Source organism: Oreochromis niloticus, linkage group LG5 (assembly GCF_001858045.2).
Source record: "Oreochromis niloticus isolate F11D_XX linkage group LG5, O_niloticus_UMD_NMBU, whole genome shotgun sequence".
NCBI classification, from domain to species: Eukaryota; Metazoa; Chordata; class Actinopteri; order Cichliformes; family Cichlidae; genus Oreochromis; species Oreochromis niloticus.
Window position 1 is genome coordinate 13,981,401 of NC_031970.2, and position 17,018 is coordinate 13,998,418.

General features: G+C 37.1%; 1 protein-coding gene across 8 annotated transcripts in view; it reads left to right on the top strand.

The window, feature by feature from the left end:
* LOC100691544 (glutamate receptor-interacting protein 2) overlaps window positions 1-17,018 on the top strand; it is a 245,317-nt gene that overhangs the window by 133,994 nt on the left and 94,305 nt on the right. The window contains exon 1 of one of the 8 annotated variants that reach the window (XM_025907177.1): window positions 16,124-16,647. The exons of 6 other annotated variants lie outside the window; for them this stretch is intronic. In XM_025907177.1, the coding sequence (XP_025762962.1) occupies window positions 16,602-16,647 (46 nt within the window). In that variant the 5' untranslated portion in view covers window positions 16,124-16,601. Of the gene's footprint in view, window positions 1-16,123; window positions 16,648-17,018 lie in introns of those variants that run through there. One more of the 8 variants, XM_005469726.4, reaches the window with a different exon arrangement.

Consider the following 17,018-nt stretch of genomic DNA (forward strand, 5'->3'; position numbering starts at 1 on the left):
TTTCCTTTCTGTTTCATCCATCTAATATCCCCTGCAGATGCTTTTTTTGTCTCCTTCTTCTTCCACTTTCTTTGCCATCAGTGCCCTCTGCTGATTGGTGGCAGCTTCACACCAGAGAAGAAACACATTCTGTTACAACACCTTTGTGTAACTTTTCAGCGGGTACCTTTTAGCAAAGTCTTCATTTCCACTGGGGATGCTAGTCAGTGGCCTTGCTGAGGTGGACTAGCTCTACTTCTCCTTCATGTCTGAGTGGAAAATACCCATTTTTCCTTGTGCATTTTTCCATTTCGGATTAATTCCATTTCATTTATTGCACTTTTGTGATCTGTCAGATTTGACTATATGTGCCATGTTTACTCCTTCCTAATGTATTTTTAAGTGATTATTTTCACCTTGCAATTCTATAATCGGTGAAACAATTTCAAGCCCAATGAGGAAAAAAAACCTTTTCCAAGTGAAACTGTCACATGGTAGTGTGAAGTTTCTAAACCATTAAATATTAATTCAAGGTTCATCACATCATTGTGCAGCCATCTGTGGAATTGCCATTAGTGAGAAACAAAAAGGCAGTTAATGTATCAGCTGTTACATGCATCATCAAGTATATCAATACATTATCTAATACATGAGCATGTCATGCCAAAGTCACTTAATGCTTTGCTATCCTTTTGTATTATTATGTAAAGCTAATGAGCGTGACAGGAAAAGAATGAATTGTTGTAGATGTCACACTTTATACTGTGATACAACGGTGCAGATCAGGAATAAGACATTTTTCTTTCATTTCAACTTTTGCTCAAACGAGTATACCAGACTAAACTTTCTGGACTAAAGAACAAAGGAAAAAAACTGCAATAATGTAATTATAAAAAACAAAACAAAAACAACATCATAATTCTGGGAACAGACTGCTTTTTTTTTCTTTGCTGTCTTCTCCCTTAAGTAATCATCAACATTTTGAATGCCCTTGACCTAAATCATACACTGCTATATATGTGATTAATTTATTCTTCAGACATTGAATCCTTAATCAAGAAGTCTTTAGAACCAAACTGCTAAAAAGACCACAAAGAAAGACAAACTAAACACTGTAGTCTCACATGTTGCTACTAAGACTGTGAATTGCTTTGTAATCCTTTTGTATGGCTCACAAAGACTAGGGTCTTACTGCTGAGCAAATAACTCATCCCATAGGCAGAAATCCAGCTGTGATTAGAAGGAATATGGATTCTGACTGTGGGTGGCTCAAAAATGTAATTACAAATTAAGGCTACAGAGCATATGGAGAAATCAGCTGAGGACCACAGGAAGGGTGACTGATCAGCTTAGACAGTATGTATTTTCCGATGCAGGTTAATGATGTTGATTTTGGAGCAGGAATTGAGCAAAGATTCAGCATCTTCACCTTTTTCAAAGCACATCTAGAAACTAGCTTCAAGCAAGCCTTTAGCTTACTCTGACCTTCCCTCTCTATTGATGTGACAGAAAGAACACAAGGTTTACATCCAGTGCTTTCTTTTCAGTAAGATGAAATAAAAAAAAGTTATTTGTAAGTCCATGCATAGCCCACCATTACAGTCAAAACAAACTAAATGAATGTATGATGTAATAACATTGCCTTGGTATGTAGTATTCATTCATCTAGTGTTGGGAAAGCGTTGACAGTTGGCAAACTACAAACTGTGTCCCATGTCTTGCATTTTATATATATGTCTGCATTGATTGACTTTGTACTCCCTAGCTTTTTGTTTCTTTTATACGTTAGATGATATAAGCAAGTTTTTTCCTAGCATTGTCACATATTGTTTTGCATGAAAGGGATCAAAATTGTCATTTGTTTGAATTGCAGTGGAAACGGCTACACTGCCTCAGAGAACATAAGGTCGATATGTTATTTTAAACATACCATTACCTGTGTATACAGACAAAAAAGGGAGTAGACAAGGAAACCAGAATAAAATCCTATGTTAGTCCTGATCAGATGATCAAACTATTCTCAGAAGCTTCAGAGTTGAGGGGAAGCACAGTCTGCTGTGTGTGTGTGTATATGTGTGTGTGATGAATGTTTGATTCTGTCAGGGGAGATTTCTGACATATCTGGAGCAGAAACAGACGACATTTTGCTCATTAGGGGAAAAGGAAGGTGAGAGATGGATGAGCAACGAGAGAGTGAGGGGGAGGACACATGGATGGATGGATAGATAGTTTTGACAAGAAATAATTACAAAAAAATAACAATGAAAGAAACACCACAGAGAAGATGATAAGCTCTAAAACCTAAAGATAGAGAAGGAGTGAAGGAGTGATCGTTAAGTATGAGAAAAGGGGTTGGGAAAGAAAGATAATTAAGGAGTTATGGATATTCTTGCATATGAAAGTGGATGACGAAAGTCAGAATAAAAGACATGGACAAGAGAGGAGAGAGACAAGCAGCAGCAATTAAGTTGCTGTCAGTCTTTGAATCAAGTACTAACACAATCATTATGTAAAGGGGGGAAATGTTCAATCTAATAATAATTACAATAATTCTATAATTACAGTAATTCCAACTGGTATAATTATGATAATTTGGAAATTATGGACCTGCTGCTTTGAAACGATTTTGGAAAACAGCCAGAAGAAACAACAGAGCAGCCATAAATTCAGCGAATTTCACAAAATGTTTCATACCCTCCTTCCTTAAAGATGCATGGTGTATTTTAGGGGGAAGCGGCTATGAGTCACAAGCGTTCATTTGCAAATTCTGTGGCTCATGAATGGAGCTGAGCCAACAGTGAGCCTGCTTCTTTGTATCGGGAGAGGAAGATCATGGGGGCCACGCTGTGACTTCAAAACTTCAAACATACTCCAGCAGATCCAATTTCTCTGTGTGGACACTTTACTTATTCAGCACTAAGAAGCTATGAAAGACTTGTTTGATATTTCAGGAGTTCTAATTTGCTTCCCAAAGCAGCTTTACATCTTTACTAAGTAGACATTCTCTTCTGAACCGAGACAGTTGACTATGAACATGACCTTATCCAGCCAGGCATGTTGCATTATTGCTAAAGTGGCTATAAAGAATTGAAGAATTTCACTGTTAGCAACACACAACTTGCATACTTTATCCATAGTTGTCCATTTTAGGCATCACACACACACATTGTATGTATTATGTACAGACAGACAGATAAATAGGTATATAGACTGGTTTAGACAGAGAACTTTATTTAAAAAAAATGCTAAATCCATCAGTTATTGTAATTTTTCATGGATATTTTTTCTTTCTTAAATAAGATTTTTGTGTAGTGCATTAAATATGACCAGTCACATAAGAAGCATTTTCTACAAGAATGTAAAAGTGGATAGTCAACTCTTAAAATACTGAAAAAACTATATTATGTATATCCAAGTAGATCTAAATCTAGGCAAATAAGCCAGCCTACAATCTGTTCTTCTAAAAATGTCATTTTGACAAAGGATGTCCTTAAATCAGCAAACCTTCCTTAGCTATTTAATCATTCAACTTGAGTAAGTGCACTTTTCACACTTTACTGAAAAAGAAATTTCATATGAATAGCTTCCACTTTAAAAATCACATGTTTTACTTTGACAGGGTGAGTGAGAACGTTCTTTACTCTTAAATGGCACATTTTAATTTAATCATACAGTGTTGTTCAGAACATAACAATAAGAATTTACTGTCATTTTAATAGCTTTGCTACTTAATGTTTAGCCTCTCAGAACTTTTTGCTATTAGATATAATTTCAAAATGTGAGGGAAGATGATACATTTGGTACTTCATTGAAATATGAGGACTTTTGTTTTCATGGTTTCATGGACATAATGATGACAAAATAATGCTGACTCATAGTTTTAGATCGCAAAAACAAGAGTCTGTTTCAACTGTTTCAACTGTTTCGTTGACCAATCCATTCATTTTGACCTCTTCTCGTTGCAGCTGTAAGAATAATGCATCAATATTTCCTTACTTCCCCCTTTGGTCTTTTCATACCGAGCTCCACTTCATCATGTGAAGGTCAAAAAATGACATTTTAGAATAGAGAGAACTGTTGCTATCTCATAATATTGCTTAGAGGAGACAAAGGCAACTGTGATGTTGAGGATAAAAACAGTGTTAGCTTTAGTCTTTTACAGACTCATGCGAGTGAATGCTCTCACCCCATATTAGCTTAATAAATAGATGTGTCTACCATCTACAGTGAACCATGCATGGCTTCCCTTCATGGCTTATTATAGATGAAGCTGTTAACACTGTGGAAAACCCCTGTTTGTTTCAGTTCACAGGATTTCTCGAGCTGATGCATTCTGTGTTGCATAAAGTGCAACGCAGACTATTGTAATTTGCAACTCCACATTAGTTTAATGTAGTTTAATGGCGTTTACAGTGTCAATAAGAAGAAGGTCATCTAGGTTTTTAAAGATTAATTACAGGAATATTGCGAGACAAAGAAACAATTAACCTTGCCAAGATGTGTCTTTTACTACATTTTTTGCAGACATGCCAGATCCATTGTTTTCAACTAATTCATATTCAATTTATGCTTTATTCACGTATGTATGCTCTAAATTCATTTTTAATTTTAATGTTTATTGACGTCGTCTTCTTTTTTTTTTTTTTTTTTATAGACCAGTATATCAGGTTTTTAATATCCACTTAGACTTCATGTGACTGTACGTTTTAAGGAAATGTTCTCTAAAGGCTTTCACTGCATGTGGATACAAATAATGCAGACCAGTTTAATTAAGAATGTTTTATTTTTATAACTATTTTTATATTTATTTAGAGTGGTAGTCAGGCTACTCTTTTCCCTACATCTTTCTAGATCCCTTTTATCCCAGTTGGGAATTTGCAAAAGTGCAACTTGTTTAAAGGTAGTAACTGATCACATATTTAAGTGAACTTATCCACTTATTAAGAGCATGATTTTTTTGATTACAAAACGCAATTTTTACTTCTTTGTTTGTTGAAAGTAAAAAATATATATATATATGAAAAAAGGTGTGGATGTGAGTGGTAGTCTTTCTCTATGTGTTAGCTCTGTGACAGCAACCTGTCCAGGGTATACCCAGCCTCTCACCCTAAGACAGCTGGGATAGCCCCCCCCCCCCCCCCCCCCCCCCCCCCCCCCCCCCCATATGATCCTGACAAGGACAAGCAGAAGAGAATGGATTGATGGATATATTAAAAAAAATCCCTTCTCGCCCAGGCAGGCGGTATTTATCCTTCAAGCTCGGGTCCTCTACCAGAGGCCTGGGAGCTTGACAGTTCTGCACAGTACCTTTGCTGTTCTTAGGACTGTGCTATTCTGAACAAAGATCTAAAAATGTTATCCAGAATGCTTCAATTACCACTGGGACCAGTGTTGCCTGCATCCTCTTCACATCTTCTCAAGTTCTTCTCTCAGCCCTTCGTATTTCTCAAGCTTCTCATGTTCTTTCTTCCTGATGTCGCTATCAGTTGGTATAGCTACACCTATCACTACGTCCATCTTCCTTTGCTTGTCCACCACTACTATATCCAGCTGGTTAGCCATCATCAGATAGACAGACAAAAACTGTCTGTCTGTATCTGGAAGTCCCACAAGATATTGGCTCGGTCATTCTCAACCACCCTCAGGGACGTGTCCCATTTTTACCTTGGGACTTCCAGGCCATTCTTGGCACAGAGGTTATTGTATACAATGCTGGCCACTTACATGTATGCCCTGCCTGCTAGCATCTTGCACCTTGCTGTTATGTGTTGGACTGGGGCATCTTTGCACAGTTTGCACTTGGGATCTAGCATGGTGTAGCAGACAACTGTCTCTATGATATTGTGCTTGGAGCTTGTTCCTGTGCTGCCATGGTTAGTGCCTCTGTGCTGTCTTTCAGTCCAGCTTTGTCCAGCCACTGTAGGATTTCTGGGTGTCAGCCAAGGAATAGAGCAATCGTCAGACTCAGCCACCTCCTCTACATGGATGACATCAAGCTGTATGCCAAGTGTGAACAAGACATCGATTCACTGATCCACACCACAAGGATCTACAGCAATAACATCGGAATGTCATTCGAACTGGAGAAGTGTTTTCGGATGGTAACAAAGAGGAGGAAGATAGTTGAAACTGAGGGAATTGCACTACAAAAGGCAACATTGCAGACATTGAGGACAGCTACAACTACCTGGGGATCCCACAGGCCACTAGGAAAGTTGGGCAATGCTGGACTGAAGGACAGCACAGAGGCATTAAACTGGAGTTTCTCAACAACAACAGGAGAATAGATTCTTTGATGCTGTGGACACCAGATAAAAGGAAAAGAAAAACCTGAAGGTGCATGTAATGCAGCATGTCAGCCAGAATTTTTCTAAAAAAATATAAATCAACAGTGAAACAAAATCATTTTGCAGGTTATTATATTTTATAACACTTTTTGTTTGCTTTTTATTCAAATAAAATCTCAAATTAAGAGCCCCATGTACCACATCCAGAATGCTTCATTAACTGTGACATATCTATTGAGTGCGTGTCCATGATGCTAATTAGGTCTAACAGAACTCACTATGAATTTTTTATGTTTATGTGTAGGCAAATTGGTGTGTGTGCCTTCATCTATGGTATCATTATTAACTGTGGCAGAACTTTTCCTGCATGCATGCAAGTATTAATTTTTCATTAAACATATGAATAGCAGAAAATGTATACATATGCATAGCAGGAGAAATAAAGTCGCTTTTTATACACACACCAATATCAAGACATAATCAAGAATCCAGGGAAATGAGCAACTCTTTTATTTTCTGTGTATATAAACAGAAATCTTTCGTGCTATAACTCCTGATTCATTAATACCTACTGACTTCATTTAGCATAACAAAATAATCTGGAATAAGTACAGCTTATTATTACTTTTATTATTGTTTTTGAATTATTATTTTATTTACCATCTTTATTATTTTGTATTTTTTAACATTTTATGATTAAATTTGACACGTGTATGTATTTGTATCTTGAAACAGAGGCAAGAAATGGGCAGAAGAAAAAGTAGATTAAAATCAGAACAGGCGAAGAAAGATTATTCAAATTATTCATGTGTCCCTGCCATGGCCTGATAGGAGATTTGATATGCTGCAGAATAACTGGATTCAGAGTACTCATCTCTTCAGCAGCACACCTTTAAGTCAGCAAATCTTTAATCCATTATTCACATGGGTAGACAGCGGAAATCTCTCAACATGTAACTTTTTTTTTTTTTAAACTTTGACTTTTTAGACACATGTCACTGGAATCCTTTCTAGTTAACAGACAATAACAATTCTAATTTCTCTAAAATACAGATTTCCCAGCAAAATTGATGTAATTTTGCCCATTTTGAATAGCGTGGGGGATTATGTCCAGCTCAAAACCAATCAAAAAAGGAAAAAGATAATGGTCGGAGAAAAATGGAGAAAGAGAAACACAAAGAACATAAAAAAATAGTCAAGGAAAGAATAATTTAACGTCTTTAATCTTTTATGTACTCTGTGAGTTAATCACAGTCTTCTGAAGTCTTTGCTGCAGCTCTAACATCTTTTAGATGTTACAGTAGCTGTTTAAAGGCAGCATGTGGTCTTTAGAGCCTTTGAGGGCTGATGTTGAAGCAAAGACGAACTTTGTATCACCCAATCTGTCCATCAGTGTCTTTGAGATTTTCAGTATGATGTGCCGTCACTGGGACTTGCTAATATACAACTATTTAGCTGGAATAGAAATTGGTTACAATATGTATAAAGCTGTGAGTGAAGGGGTAAAGGAGGACATCTGACCTACATCCAGAATTGGCATAAAGATATTATTTCAGAGGTATGTTACATTTTTGTAAATGAAACGAATTTAATTCACAAAACATTGGCGTTGAGCATCCCTGTCACACACAGCCAAAACACAATGGTTCACTTCTGGTCAGGTTAATATCTGTAGAATAATAGAGATAATACTCCAGAGTCAAAGTATTGCTTAAAGTTGGAGCTAACTAAATATCGAAATCACTTTCATATTGGATGATTTCCCACTTCACATCCAGTTTCAAACTGAGTGGCAGTAAGGATATAGATTGCCTTGTCTATAGCAAAAGGAATATTTCATAAACTGTCCCCTTCTACATAGTGCAGAAGGAAAAAACTTAAAATTGTTGGTTTTTAAAGAAAATAATTTATACAATCATCCACACTGGTGGTAAACCTCTTGCTTAAACCACTTGTTATTTGCAGTTACATTGCAATTGTGGAGGACTGTTTGCTTCCACAGAGAGTTCATCCTCCATCGTCATCAAGAAAATGTGGAAAATTGATAAATAAAATACAATTGCCAACGTATGTGAAAACCATACAATGGTAAAAATGGTAAATGGCCTGTATTTATATAGCGCTTTACTAGTCCCTAAGGACCCCAAAGCGCTTACAATCATACAATCAGCCAATACTACCTACCATATGGGATGCATGCAAAATCAAAGTTGTTTACAAAAGATGTTTAAAGGCTCATGATTGCAAAAGGGAAAAGAAGGAACATTTTCACATAACTACTACATTATCATTACCTCTGCCAAGGAGGTCATGTTTTTGGAAGCATTTGTGTGCTTGCATGCTATTTTGTATGTGAACACGATAGCATTCTGAAATAAAAAAAACTTTGCAGGGGTGTATAACTGGGTCATGTTAAAAATCCATTAAAATTTGCTTTACATCCAACAAGGCCTTTAAGGTCAATTTAATGATTTATCAGTTGAAAATTGGCAAAAAGTGACAATAAAGCTATACAGAACTATTTAAAACTGTTTTTCATTGCCACTGTTTGTATTCACAACATATAGGCATATATGGAAATATATATGGGGATTTTAAATATCATGTACTTTGTACCTCTGACTTCATCTTTAAAGTTAAAATAAGGTTAAACTTTCATAAAATGTCTTTTATCTTTAAAACTATGCTTAAAATTCTACACCCTTTGTTTTTATTGCCAACATTTAGGAAACAACACTGGTATATAAGGACTCTAAACATCGCATTATAGTTTGCATCTAAATACCATGTCACACTTGACCTCTGATCTCACTTTTCCATTTCACATCTGCCTTTCTTTTATGTTGAGTCCAAAACAAATGATACCTTTACTGAAAGTATACAAGAATGAGCAGTCTAATTAGTTAGAAATATACTGAAGTATAATATTATACACTGCTCAAAGGATCACTTTGAAAACACATTTCTTGAGATTGTGCTGGGAGACATGGCAAACATCCTTGCATGTTTTGATCTTTGATCCTGGAGGATCTGGACTACTGTCCTAAGTATCACTACAGGCTACCAGTAGTGACACTGACTCCAGCCAAATGCAAAACTAGTGAAAAAATCAACACTAAAGCAGCTGAAACTGATCAACTAACCCCTCTGCTACTTAACTGACCAGATCAATATCCCAGAAATGTAACTGATTTGAAGCTATACTTTGAATAAAAAGTATGCCTTTTTTTTTCTTTTTTTCTGAGCAGTGTGTAATAAGCTAAAGTTATTATTATTATTTGACCTATAGAATAAGTGTTTAAAAAACATCCCTCCAGCATGTTTCAGAAATGCCATTCCAGCCTATCAGGAGAAGCTGCCCAATTAGATTATGACTTTAGTCTCACTTGTCCTGTTAGATTACACCAGGGGTTCTTGATTGTCGAATAAAATTAAACTCCTGCCAGACTGAGTGGCTGTACAGGAAGTTGTCAGTAGCTGGGACCTGTCAGTATAAGTTAGTTCTATTTACCTTAACTCTTTGTGTGTGTGTGTGTGTGTGTGTGTGTGTGCGTGCGTGATAAACACTTTGCTCCTGTCAACTGCTATCTCCAATAGAAGCTGCCATTCGATTTAATCAACCCGACATACCAGGTGGGACAGAGTTAATCAATCTAGCTCAAGCTTGAGGAAAAGAAGCTGTTCTGTGGCTAGATTCAGTTTGAATTCATCATGCTATAAAAACCTCTAAGGTTGATGGGGAAAAATGACAGGGTATGCGAGGTGATATAAAACCATATGAAGACATACTGGATTACATTGTGCAGAAATACTACAGACACTGAAAGTCCAGAGGATGTTCTAATAGGTTAACTTTGCACCTTTGCAAGTGTAAAAGAAAAGAAAATACTGCCTCCACATCAGCTGCTCACTTATTCTGAATCATGTTATGACTCATGGTCCTGTGTGATTCAGTGGGTACAAAAACAGTAACAGTTCAGTTAACAGTAAGAGTTCAGCACTTGTTCACCATCAAAGGTAAAGGCAGCCAACACGAAGTTCACTGACACTGTAAAGACCAAAGCCTTTATGCAATCCTGTAAAGGTTAAGAATCCATTAGGTGAAGAGGATAAATCCAAGTGTCACTAAAGTCAAATTGCAGAATTAGTAAATCTAAGAGCAGTGGTTCATGCAGACTAAAGGTTAGTAACTTATATGCCATTGGTTTACAGCTGTAATTTTATCTGATTCAGCTCCTGCTCACATAAGAAAGACATGCATAACTTTCATCCTCAGCAAGAATTATATATTATATCAAAGCCTGACTGACCCCAAAAAGCAGAAACGGAAGACTTTATAGACTGGCTGATGCAAGCTACTGTAGAACATACAACAGCTAAAAAGCCACATATCTCACATCTTTTGTCCTTTTGCATCAATTTTTAATGCATATTTTCTGTAACATCAATTGCATGTAATGTAAAAAGTAAACTATAGGAAACAATTTTAGACCAACTCTCACAGCAGCCTGTGTTTCTTTGCAAATGTTTGCATTTACATAAGGCTTATTCACTTTGTCTTGGTGTGAAAAACCTTGAGGAAAGACAAAAGTGTTCGACTGGATGAAATAAACATGAGGAGCACTTGTTTTATATATCATCTTGGATCCAATGTTTTAGCCATATCAAACTGAGTTAGAGCCTTGTCTCAGAAAATTGGGTCAGTGGTATGATAGCCTAAAAAAATATCCCTGTGTGGCAGAAAATGTTGCCACGACACAAACGGAAACTTTGAGAGATTGTTAAAAGTTTAAAAACTGGCTTTAATCAGTGACTGTTTCAATGGTAATGACTCGACGGTCAAAAAATAAATAAAATAATAATAATGCTGTCATATTGTAGCATTATTTATTTATAATCTTATCTGCTATATTTTTCTTATTCACAATGTATGATGTGTGTTGATGATTGCCATGATTATAGAATATATTGGAAATGATAATATTCTGGGCATGGCTGATGCTGCATCTTGACAGTTCAGCTGGCCTCTTAGTCTTCTCTAGTCTAAGGGCTGATTATAATGGAGAAAGACAGAAGGTGTGTGCATGAGTTTGTGTTTCAACCATCCAAAGATGTGGGAAATTAATCCAAAAGAGTAAATGAGCCTTGTCACTGAAACTAAGGTATAGTCTAAAATGCAAAACAGGACATTTGATCTGTATGGGTTTGTATCTAATTACACATTTTGATAGAGTTGTTACAGAAACACGCTAACTCACGCTAACTCACGCTGCCTTTTCTATACGTCTAAGGGGAACTGATAAAGTTATGTCACCTTGAGTTTATTCTACTAAAATATGTTTGAATGCTAAAAATAATACACAGCAAAATCTTTAATTTGTCAAGCTTTGAGTTGCATTGTGGGTGCTGTAGACTAAATGTTTTGACAAGGATGAATGAGCAGATCGACATGCATATATTTGGACAGCGTTATTGATTTTGATTTTGTGCTATACTACTTCACAAATACAGTCAGTCCTGTGAACTAGCTACCTAAATGTAACCTACTCCATCCTACATGTGTAATATGCATTTCTCCTTGTATCAAACACACCCTAACAATTTTATGGTCTATTTATGCTGCAAAATTTCCCATCTCTCCCTCTGGCATGTCAGTGTCACTGCTGTTGCATCGCTTCCTGTTGTTTCCATTCCTCAACCATTTCCACCACTCCATCTCTAGGCTCCAGGGAGGAATCCTTACCCATCATTCCCCAACTTCTATATGTAACGTATATGTGTGGAAGGATGAGCTCAGAAACTAGATGCCAGGTTCTAAATATATTCTCTTGTAATAAATCATTTCAAATGTGAGTTATCTGACTGAACAGTGATGTCTGAATGCAAAAAGAGAGCCCAGGAGGGGAGTGAAAAAATAAAATATGACAGTTTTTTAAAATTATTAGAGATATGGATATTTTGTATTGTTGTTTTTTGTATGTACATGTGTTTTTCTGCTCATCTGTATTTCCCTAATATGAGAAGTAGGAGAAGTGCCCATGTTTTAGCATAAGTTCATGTGGTCTGCACAGCCTTTATGGGGAACACAAGTTAAAACAGCTTAACAAAACTGAAAACCCCCAGACAGAAATAATAGGTATGTGTGAGTGAACTTTGTCGCTGCCTATGTTAGTCAGAAAGTGAAGTACGTAGTAAGAACTATTAAAGAAATGGTGAAAAAGTAGGCTATAAAAAATGTTTGGCAAATTGTATTTTTTGTACTGTAAATAAGGCAAGATGCTGGGAGAACATTTTCAGTTCACAAGTAAATATATTTAGTTTATCCCTCAGTACTGGAGACAGCTGCATATTAGTACCCTGAAACCTTAAAACTGATACATTATAAAATATGTGTGTTTGTCTGACACGCGACCAAAGCCTAATGATCAGTTAAGCTTATGTCCAGATAAAAGTGAAATCAGTTTCCTACATAACCAATGCATACATGCATACATATTTCTGTGAATATACCTTTACTGTATAGCTTTCTTGGTTGGTATTAGTAAGATACAGTGTGTCTCTGTAGGCTGCATGTATAAAACACATTCCTTCAGAAGATAAATTATATTAATATGAATCCAAAACTCTTAACGTAACTTGGTCCAGACCACATTTTGTGTTAAGCATAAATTCCTATTGTGAGCTAACCAGGTAAAAAGAGAGCCACCTTTTGACACTGAATACTGGCTTTATGTTCACCATACCTCTTTAAGCCATTAAAGTCTTCACTTGGTAGTACATGCCTTATAAAAGTAAGTTTAGATCACAGTTCTTCTGGTCAAATCTTGGATTAAACCATTGCTAAAATATGCTGGGTTTCTGTAAAAACTGATAGTTTTTAGTATGAAGTTTTAGGTCATGCACTGTGCTTGTGGATGAGAGACATAAAAAAAAAAAAAGTACAGCAAGAGCAAGCACCAGGAGACTTTTACATCTTTTCTTTGTCTCTCGAAGGACCTCTCATGTCAGATGATTCACTGTTAACCAAGGAAAAGATGAAAAGACTTTCCCCCTCAGACACCAAAACCTTTTCTGAGTACTTTCCTGGGTACAGTGTCACTGCAAGTTAAAAAAAAAACTGAAATGGAAAAAAAAACCAAGAGCTATCTATACACTGATGACTAAATGAAATTATTGCATGATACTGGATGAATAAGTGATGATTTTTAAAATTCTCCCATTTAGTCAATCTGCCAAAAATATGCTCAGATTGCAGGGGATGGACACAGCAACATTAATGTCTGTTGTTATGCCGGCAGTCTAATGTAACTTAATGCAACATCACTGCAACTATGTGAAGCATATAAATGTTTTGGTAAAACTTACTGTATTGTTTAGATGTCCTTATTCATGTGTTTGGTAGCAGTTTAAATGTTATTTCAATCAACTACTGACTGGGGCTCTTCTAAGAACCTTGTTGCTTACCAGCCTCCACGCTCTCAATTCTGTTTGTGCCATTTTGATATTATGGCACTTTCTGTATCTGCTCTTCATTATTTCTGTGGCACAAAGAAAGAATTTTCCACAAATTTCCACTTTCACTTCTCACACCCGAATGATATAACAGTAGGCTGCATTCGTTGTTCTAGTATTTGGAACCAGTTAGAACCAGTGGCAGTGGCAGTATAACAACATCTGTGCTTCTCTCGCCTCATTGTTGTAGAAATACTGTTTAACATTTTGCAGAGGATCTGAAGCCTTTTACCATTTTGCAGCCAAGGATCTATATTTCTTTAACACATCTTATTTTTTTATAGACGGTCACTCATGCATTTCTGTATATCTCATCAAAACAATCTGACGAATCCTCTTGACATATGAAAAGATGAAAGGATTCCTTCCTAAGACGGAAACTTGTAAAACTTTTCTTTGTGACAGTTTTTGGACAAGTGTGACTGTGCCTCCATGTATGAGATGCAGAAGCCTGTCGACTATAGTTTTATTTATGCGCTTTCATTTGACTTGCTTAATATTTGCTTGGTTAATCAATGTCCTGTTTGGCAGCATTGTGGTGGCACAGTAGATTTTTGTTATCTAACTGCTTGGAGGATTTTCCTTTTTTCTAGAGTTCTGCTTAACTGCATTTAATAAATGTGCGTTATTGTGAGCTCAATGACAGAATTGTACACAGAAATTACAACAGAGCTATACAGTACTTACTGATTGTCCAGGTTCACCACTGTAAGCTCTTGTGGACTCAAGACTTTTTAAGTTTTGAGTAAAGAAATTTAAAAAGAGACACAGTGGGTCTATTGTGTGTGAGGACGTATTGTCTTATTACCTTCTGCTAAATGTACAGTATGTCTTGGAATATAAAGGTTTCAGCCCTTTGTGACACCAAAGTGAAAAATAAAAGCTGATGTCACCTTCTGACTGTAGACAAACAGTACCAAGTTTTAAGCGTATGTCTAATCTATTCAGCTGACTTTGTTTCTTTGTTCTCAAATCCCAGACTTTTCCAAGCTGCTAACATTTTTTGGTGGCACAGTGTCTCATTTCGCATATTAATATACTTCTCTGTGGTTTGCTCGCAGAAACAGCAGATTGGTGTAAACTAGATGCACAAACTGTTTGTCAGCCCATGTTTTAACTGTCACTTTGTGTGTCAAAGCTAGATCAACTTGTGCCTCACAGAAAGACTGGCTCAGAGATTGAACGCAGCTGTGCAAGTTGTTGTAGGTTCTGTTGTCTGCTCTGCAGGTGTGAGTCTAAAACCATAAAATATACATGTATTTTATTTTTTTCTGTTTATACATAAGGGGATACAGTGCACATTAGAACCATAATCTCAGTAAACTATACATAATAATGTATAGATTACGGATTATGTAATTAATCCATTCACTCAGTGAAGCAGTGGGCAGCTACCAATCCAGTGCCCAGGGAGCAGTGTGTAGAGACAGTACCTTGCTCAAGGGTACCTCGGGGTAGCCATTTGGTGGATTTGAACCTCCGACCTTCCAGTCATGGGGCGAACACCTACTACTGAGCTATCCCTGCGATCCCTCATTGCAAGTTATCTTGAAAACTCCACTGTTGTGTGAAATATAAGCATTTGGGGCAATACAGTATGTGTTTTAAAACACATGGACACAGAGGGTAAGATAAATTGCTGACTCTCACATTTAGGATAGTGAGGAAGTGTTCAAATGTTTGCAGGTCTTTAAACCTGTTACACCCTCAAGATTTTGTAAAAGGGGTGTTGCAGCTTCTATACATGAAATAAAGGTGGATAAAATATCTTCACAATTAAGCTACAGGTTTACACTCAAGGATTTTTTTTTTCATTCATTGAATATTGTTCTAATTCAGATTTAGAACTCGATTTTGAAAATATATTCATCCTCAGCTAAAACAACCTGTTCACAATACTCAAATTTGTACTGTCAGGTGTGATTTCGATGGCAAGTGTACACAAAACTTGGCTGCGGTCCTGCTGTACTGGTTCCACGCAGGATGTTGTTCTGCTCTAAGTGAAAAGCTGAACACGATGATATAGAAGGACACATAGGGCAGATTTGTGTATAGAGGGACAGAGTGTTTCTCGGTTTCATTTCACTTCAGGCGACACTGGCCAACTTGTGATCACCGACGACAGGGGAGCCGAGAAATAAGTCATGATGTGGTGGGTTCCAGTGGCAGAAGCTTTCATCTTTTGGCCACACTTTTCATGGCACCTCTCTCTTGCACACACACACACACACACACACACACACACACACACACACACACACACACACACAGAAACTCGCTATACATACAAGTCCACTAGACACACACTTTGGGTGGAAAAAAGAAGAAGAAGAAGAAGAAGAAGAAGAAGAAAAAAAACTAGGACATCAAAAGTCCCGAAGGCTTTGAGCTACGATTTTTTTGCATAATCAGGAAAGAAACTGAGAGAGGGAGAGGAGAAGATAGAGAGAATGCTGTAATTAAATTAGTGCATAAAGAAAACGAGGAGGAGAACATGGGAAAACACGGATGAGCTCTGTCAGAACAGAACCAGGGTAGAAGCACCAGAGTGAGAACACTCCTGATTAAAGTCGATTATTGATAGGGCTTCTTAATTCGCCCCCTCTCTTCTGCGGAGTATTTAAAAACACGCGCACTGCCTACAGTTCAGCTGGTGTCAACAGGGAGGGGGGTCCCTTTGAGATAGAGGGGGAGGATAAGAAAAAGAGAGCGAGCAGGAGGGAGTGCATGCAGACTGAAGTTCTGCCTCCCTCTTCCTCTTCCTCCTCCGCTCTTCCATGAGGAGAGAATTACCCATCCAGTCTGGAACCGGTGTGGGGAAAAATGCTTTTTCTTCAGGCTATATTAAAGAGAAGGCTGCTGCAAAAAGGTAAAAAATGATATATATATTTATTTCATTTCTCTTCATTGCTTGACTTTTTGTTCACTCTTCTGCGCATTCTGCAAACTTGAAGAACCCAGACCGCCCGGGGCTACTTTGTCGTTGCACGTCCGTTGCCATCGATCACATTTTGATTGCTCTGACTTGTAGGCTGCTTGATGCAAGTAGCACAATATTCCCCCTACTGGGCACATATTTCTCACTTTATATGGGCGTTAGTGGTTCCTTTATCGGCTATCATAGACAGGAAACATATAGAATTCAGTCATTATTAATATTTTTAAATCCGAGAGAAAGCCTTGTGGGTTACTGGTTAGATTAAGTCACCACATCTAAAAACAACCCTCCACCTCCCACAA